At 33.9% G+C, this 7,494-nt stretch overlaps 1 protein-coding gene across 3 annotated transcripts in view; it reads right to left on the reverse strand.

Moving 5' to 3' along the window:
- Nucleotides 1-325: 325 nt before the first annotated feature.
- Nucleotides 326-7,494, reverse strand: part of LOC122042906 (protein phosphatase 2C 70-like) — a 48,926-nt gene continuing 41,757 nt past the window's right edge. For all 3 annotated transcript variants that reach the window (XM_042603300.1, XM_042603299.1, XM_042603298.1), the window contains 6 exons: nucleotides 5,687-5,822; nucleotides 2,373-2,467; nucleotides 1,542-1,657; nucleotides 1,275-1,404; nucleotides 1,155-1,209; nucleotides 326-1,073 (listed from right to left, as the gene is read on the reverse strand). In XM_042603300.1, the coding sequence (XP_042459234.1) occupies nucleotides 918-1,073; nucleotides 1,155-1,209; nucleotides 1,275-1,404; nucleotides 1,542-1,657; nucleotides 2,373-2,467; nucleotides 5,687-5,822 (688 nt within the window). In that variant the 3' untranslated portion in view covers nucleotides 326-917. The remainder of the gene's footprint in view (nucleotides 1,074-1,154; nucleotides 1,210-1,274; nucleotides 1,405-1,541; nucleotides 1,658-2,372; nucleotides 2,468-5,686; nucleotides 5,823-7,494) is intronic.

Genomic DNA, 7,494 nt, shown 5'->3' on the forward strand with positions numbered 1-7,494 from the left:
ATAATTATCATATTTATTATCTCTATTATTTTATCAATAAAGATTCCTATATTTCATATTTTAAATCTTAAATTATTAATTTTTCTATAATATTTATTTTTATCCCACCGATCCATTTTTGACATCCTGTGAACCAGGAGAATGAAAATTGTTCTAAAACCATAAGCCCCACTGTGAAAAAAAAATACAATGGTTGCTTACATATTTAGTATTTATTTTCTTAATAAAATGAATGCACATCAGTTTTATATCGTTGAATTTTGAGTACTAAAAATATAATGATATCAGGAAATTAAGCAGTAAATTAATTATGATTGATGTCTGCTAATAATAAAAGCATTGGACCTTTTAAAAATAGGGAAAAATAATAGAAATATGCATTTAAAGTGACAAATAAGAAATGTAATGCCCTCAAAAACTTATATATACAAATACTCCTCTACCCAGTTCTTGTTTAATGGCTTTAAGACTTTGAAACCTATATTAACTCCTAGCTTGGCTGGCTGTAAACTCATAGTATCTTGAACTGCCACTAGAAACCTGTGAATCAAAGTCCCTACATGTGCAATCCTTCTGAGAAGAGAAGCACCTTGGACTCTTTTGACCTGCATCTCCCTACTGCCTGTGCATATAAGTGCCCAAGGATACTCTTTTTCGTAAAAAATAACGAACGTTCATCATTGATTCTTGCGTCTGATATACTTCCATCATACACATCCAGAAGGATGCTTTCAATGTGGTCTGAACATGGCAATTTGTAGAGTAGCACACCAATTAAAAAACTGGAAAGCACCTTGTCTGGGGTAATTGTTGCCTAAAACTGACTTTGAAGCAGCTTAACTGATTATCAAAAGCCATGAAACTGTCAACTAGAAAAGAAATGCTGAAGAAATACCGGAATTGGGGAACTTGTATGATCACACTTCAATGGTACAAGATCCTGTTCTCAAAACATCAAAATCTAAGTAGATGACAGTCGTGTTGTCCTCTGTTCTCAAGGTTCTAGCTTCATTCAACACATTGTTGGCGATTACATCTGCAGAGATTTGATCTTTGTTGACTTCCTGTTTTTCCTGTGGAATTCATATGAAAGTTGTAATGAAGGATCCAAAATGTGTAAAATCTACAGCAAATAAAATTTGAAGTTTACAAACCTGGAGCACAAACCGCGCTGCCTTCTTCATGGTGATAACATCCCATAGTCCATCACTATAGAAGCATACAAAAAAGTTAAATAAAGCTAAAATAGCACCAAGAGCAAGAAAAGTACCTACCTTCCCATCAATGCAAATGCAGTGGATGTTTTCCTAATTGGAACCACCTGGCTTATGTGTGGTTTTGAACTGAAACGGTCATCTTGTTCTTTCAAAAACTTGTCACCAAGCATTCGACAAATATTAAGTCCTGATGAAAACACAGATTATATAGAATGTAGATCTTCGCATGAGATGATTTCTTGGTATCTTTTAGACCCATAACATCATGTTAACATATAAGAGAACCTTCAGAAATGATGAATCATGGAAGAATGCAAGAATTACCACAAAGCCGTGATTCACCATCTTTCAATGGTTTCCCTGCATTGAAAAAGCGAGCACGTTCAGACGGACTGGTAACTCTATGATCCTCTGTCATAGGAATCAGCTCTCCATCAGCACTGTAAAGAAGATGCCCTTTAGGGAAGAATCTAAAGAATTGTAAAATTGATTGGTCGGAAATTATGCAAGATTACTATAGATCAAAGTGACAGTTACTTTTCCTCTTGGCATTTTTTTTACTGAGTGGCTAGTCAATGAGGCTAACTGAGTTTATCATTTTTTTTTTTTACTTATCCAAAACCTTTAGCTATAAGAAAGGCCTACCTATAGGGTTGTGGTTTAACAAGAATATTGAATCATCCGTCATCACAAGCAAGTACCAATAAGATGTTCCTTCTCTAAGTTTTAATCACTAGAAATACCATATTTTCATTTTAAAATAGCCTAGCTCTAAGTTACACACATTTGAATCATAAATTAAACAAAAGAAGAGTTTTCCCCACTTTCATTTTCATACATTGCATGAGCATCATTGTTATACAAGGATCAACATGTACACAAATTTCAACTATTTGAAATATACCAAAAAGTGCATATCAATCGTTATATGCCATTGCCTATCATTGGCAACGGAAAAGCATTGTTTCGTGAAGCAAATGTATAAAGTGAAATCTGCTACAGATGCAAATGTATGTAGTGCTCTGATATAGCATGAACAATGATCATTCAGGCAGATACAATAGGATAATCATAATCATATTAGTGAAGACAAATGTATATATTCAAATTACTACAAACGAGAAACAAACAAAAATATCTGTTAAAAAAAGATACCATATAAGACATGCTGAATCTCCAACGTTAGCACACTGTGCAAAAAGTTCTTTATTATGATCAAACCAAATCAAGAGAACTGTTGCTGTACAACCCTGAAAAGATTAGACTAGGAGGCTTGGTTACTTATAATAGAAGCATCCTAGCAAGTAATTGTAGATAGTACCTTGTTCAACTATGCATTGTTAAATTGCAAGAAAACACAGTAGTCTATATTGTATATACAAGGCTAGGTTTGGCATTGCATTTGTGCATTATGTGAAAGTAGTTCTGTATTTGGTAACTTGCATCTAAAAATTGCTTTGTGAACCAAATCTGTAACTACCATGTGCGGTTTATGGAATCAAACTGAAAAGGAATGGTACAGAAAATTACTATAAAATGTAATACATAAGGAATAGAATAGAAATAACTAGTATTTAGTTTGACTCGTGGAATGAAATGCGATAGAGAATTTGGTTTGTAGAATGTTATATGTAATCGATAGCAAAGAGCTGCAAAAAGACTAAAATATCCTATAACAACAAAGATTTATTAACCACAGTGTGCTGCAAACATTAGATAACATGAGTGAGATACATCAATTGAACTGAAGCATGAGTCATGAGTGCACATCTAAGTAAATGAGTGCAATTGTTTTTGGAAATTCTTATTGGTGATTAGTAAGCTGTCAAATGCCTATAGAAAATAATTGAAAAAAATTGATGAAGCAATACAATGCAAACTCATGTACAAGTTTTAATGGGGATAATAAAGGCTCATATATTTATGAACCAAAACTACAGCTAAAAAGGAACCAAATTTTCCATATAATTTCAACAAACAAAAACCTGAAATGTTTTATGGAATTGGTGATTCTCTTAGAAAAAAATTCTGTTTTTGATAAGCAAAAAAATCTAAATAGGAAATAGTTTGATTGTAAAATTATTCATTTTTTACATCAAAAATAGTATCGACATTGAGAGAAATAATATTGGTAGACACAATATTAATATTAAGGACTGGGCAAAATGTTTGTATCAATGTCAAACTTGAAAGAAAAAAAGTCCGATAAAAAATCAAGTTGCAAGTCCATCATCTCTGATCACCCAAAATGCAATCCATCACAACTACACAATTATAACAAAAGGACACAAAGTTCAAATGTAAAATAAATAAATAAAAAGTGTGGAAATTTTCTTAACTCAAAGGCTTCAGTTACCATAGAATTGAAAAGTACACTGAAGCAAGCAACTAAAACCATTGAAGTGACTTCAATTCTAGCATCTATGTTTAGAAATGTCTAGCCATGGAATGTAGTAAAAAAACCACTAGAACAGTAGTGGAATTGGGAGAGATTTGGATGCAAGGGCTTAGCCTAAGAGAGCAAGAATAGATAAAAACACCTACCAAGTACTGCAGGGGTCAACACCCAGGAGGAGCTAGTGCTGGAGAGGCATCAGAGGTAGTCGCTAAAGCAGATGGCACAAGAGCAAGAATTAACAAGAGCAGAACTCAACAATGGCAAATGAGTCGCAGGGAGGAGCAAGACAAGGTAGTGCTATCAGGAAGAGCAAGAAATGCCACTAAGAAGGATTGTGTAGGGTTTCAAGAGTCCAAGGAATACAAAGATTTAAAGGGTAATTTTGTCTCAAAGGAATTCTAACAACTTTGAATACTTAATTTGGGATTAGCACAAGGAATAGCTATACAGTAGTGAGGAGAACCAGGATGAATTGCAACATAATCCGTGTTCCTTATTCAATTTAGACCATTGTAATAGCTCTACCATCATCATAATCCATTAGGAATAGAATAATTATTCATGTAAACAAAATATACTAGTGTTTGATAAAAGTGTACTCATGGTTTGAGATCTCATACCATACCGGGAGACACGGTCAAAACATATCGTTTAGATAAATTCAAAACTACTCGGCTTAGATAATTTATTGTGTATTGTTGTGTCAATCATGTTGATGACTATCGTATCAGACTAACATTCAACACCCTTTAACATAAGCTGCATCAAAATGAATTAAAAGTGATGTTTGTTATTTTTTTTTTTTGCTTTTGTTCATACAATACAATGTTAAAATTGTACAATTTTATATGAGTTAGGAATATAGATGTCTTCTTTTCTTATTCTTCTTTTTCATCTCCTTCCTCCTCAGTCAAAGTTTGAAACTCCGACACAACTCTAGTATGCAATATTAAAGTATATACTAACATCATTATTTTTACTTATAGTTAATATGCAATATAAAATAATATTTTATTATCACCATTTTAAATGCTAATATTTATTAAATTATATTTTTTAAACATTAATCAATATATAAAATATTTATATAAATTTTCAAAAATAATAATGTAATCATTAATTAAAAAAAATAACTCGGTGCATGAATCTCCCACCAACATGAGGTGAAGGGTCTATTGTACGCAATCTTACCTTGCATTGCAAAAGGTTTTTATGCCACTTAAACCTGTGACCACCAAGTCATACGGCAACAACTTTACTGTCGCGCTAAGCCTCCCCTTCTTAATCATTAATTTTAATGAACTAAAAAATAACTTTAATATTTCTCTATTATTTTAGTTTATTACTTGGTTTAACATATCTCATGTTGGTCAACCCCACACACAACACTTAGTATCTCTTCTATGAGGCTTCTACAATCACCGAGTCTTCTTTAGTAAGCCTTCTTGGTCTCATCTTTTTTGTGAGTCTTCTACAAGATTCTTAGGTACCGGGAGGACAGAAAGGTCTCAATTTTCTTCCACGGAGACTATGAGTGAGAGATTTACTTTTTGAAATTCATACGTCCCAAATATCCAAAGAAGTCCCCAACATTTGTTTCCAATATTTTACCAAACAAATACATGGACAGATGTTACTGGAAATAAAGGAAATTGCACAAGTTAATCATAAAGCTTAGAACCAAAACAAATTTCATTTTGCATGAAATTCATCTAACAGTAGCTAAGAAATCTTCAGCAAGCACGTGCATTTTTCTTATAAATAATAATGAAAATTTGGAAAACTGAGATCAGCAATGGGACCTTTGTTACTAGCTATTTAATTATTTGAACTATTAATAAACTTCTAAAGTTGGATTCTGCAAACTATCATTCCCTTTCCCACCAATGTTTTAGATCAAACATAGTTATAGGCTGAAGACAGGTAGGATAAAGCATGAAACGTGGTTAATAATTATTTGAAATTAAAATAGAACTTATCTCTTCCAAATTTTAGACCACACATGGAAATACTAAAAGTGTACAAAACACATTTAGTCATAAATATGAACTTAATAAGAGAGACAGAGAACCTCATACTGATGGTTCATAGCAGCTTCTGTCCATGTAAAAGCATCCTGTAGAATATCTGAAGCATCACAAAGAGATAGAACCTTTGCACTTCTTTTATGATCGGATAAAATGGAAGCCAGGTTCTCTGGCAGCATCCTGTAGGCAAGAAAATAGTTGGGTTACAAAAAAACTAAGATGTTTGCATAATACAGACATGAAGAGGTTGAAAACGTAAGATTTATCCAATTATAAGTATGACAACACTGTAACACTACCCAAGAAAAGGATATTAGAAAGCATTGCCAAATGGCCATTGGAGGCGGGGAATAGAAGGGATGGCTGCCCCTTAAAATAAAAATAAAAATAAAAATCTATGCACGGTTTAAAATATTGCTCCATGCCAAATCCAAAATATATGGTTTCACTGATCAACCGGTAGACATAACAGACCATCACACAAGACTGGTCTTCAGCTTCCTCCACGAGTTGTATCTTGCACCCGAACCCTTTTCATGAATGCCCTTGTCACCCTAAGTCACATCCTCACAAGGAGGCAGAGGCAGAGATTATGAGTCCCTGCAGGCAACAATACACACCCAATGATAGCCTGAAATTTCTTCTCGATTCCTCCCCTATGGAACAGGTTGTCAAGATATAACGAGGTGAAGACAGAGGTGGGTCACACAGACATTGAGACATGATCTATAACAAGAAGTTGAAGTGAGTGGAGGATCTATGTGTGTCATGACGACGACAACAACAACAACCAAGTCTTTTCCCACTAGGTGGGGTCAGCTGTATGAATCCTTTTACGCCATTGAGCTCTATCTCCTATTATATCATCATCTATATTTAAATAAATTTTATCTTGTTTTATTGTTGCTAACCAAGTCTTTTTTGGTCTTCCTCTTCCTCGTTTGATATGCATATTTATCATAGTTTCACATCGCCTAACTAGAGCATTTATTGGTCGTCTAAGTACATGTCCGTACCATCTTAAACGTGTCTCTCGGAGTTTGTCCTCAATAGATGCAACTCCGACTTTCTCTCTAATGCTTTCATTTCTTATTTTTGTCCATCTTCGTATGTCCACACATCCACCTTAACATCCTCATCTATGCAACTCTCATCTTCTGCTCATGTGCTCGAGTCATAGCCCAACATTCAGCTTCATATAACATAGCAGGTCTAACTGCGATTTTATAGAACTTACCTTTAAGTTTAAGAGGTACTTTACGGTCACATAAAACACCCAACGCTCCCCTCTATTTCACTCATCTTGCTTGTATTCTATATAAGACATCTCTTTCAATCCCTCCATCATTTTGTAAAAATGATCCTAAATATTTAAATCTCTCGGTTCCGGACAACTCGTCCTCTCCTATCTTAACAATTGTTTCATTACTTCTAATATTGCTAAACTTAAATTTCATATATTCTGTCTTTAATCTACTAAGCTTAAAGTCTTTCCCTTCGAGTGTTTCCCTCCAAGATTCTAGCTTAGCATTTACTCCTTCACGTGTCTCATCTACCAAAATAATATCATCTGCAAACAACATGCACCACGGTACTGTGTCTTGAATGTGCGCAGTGAGTTCGTCCATAATTAGTGTAAAAAGATAGGAACTTAGAGCTGATCCTTGATGTAACCCTATCTTTATTGGAAATGCTTCAGTTACTCACCTAAAGTCTTTACTCTGGTTGTACATCCTCATACATATCCTTAATTAGTTCAATATATGTTACGCTAACACCTCTCTTTTCTAAAATTCTCCATATAATTTCTCTTGGGACTCTATCATAAGCTTTTTCTAAGTCAATGAATACC

Source organism: Zingiber officinale, chromosome 2A (assembly GCF_018446385.1).
Source record: "Zingiber officinale cultivar Zhangliang chromosome 2A, Zo_v1.1, whole genome shotgun sequence".
Taxonomy (NCBI): Eukaryota; Viridiplantae; Streptophyta; class Magnoliopsida; order Zingiberales; family Zingiberaceae; genus Zingiber; species Zingiber officinale.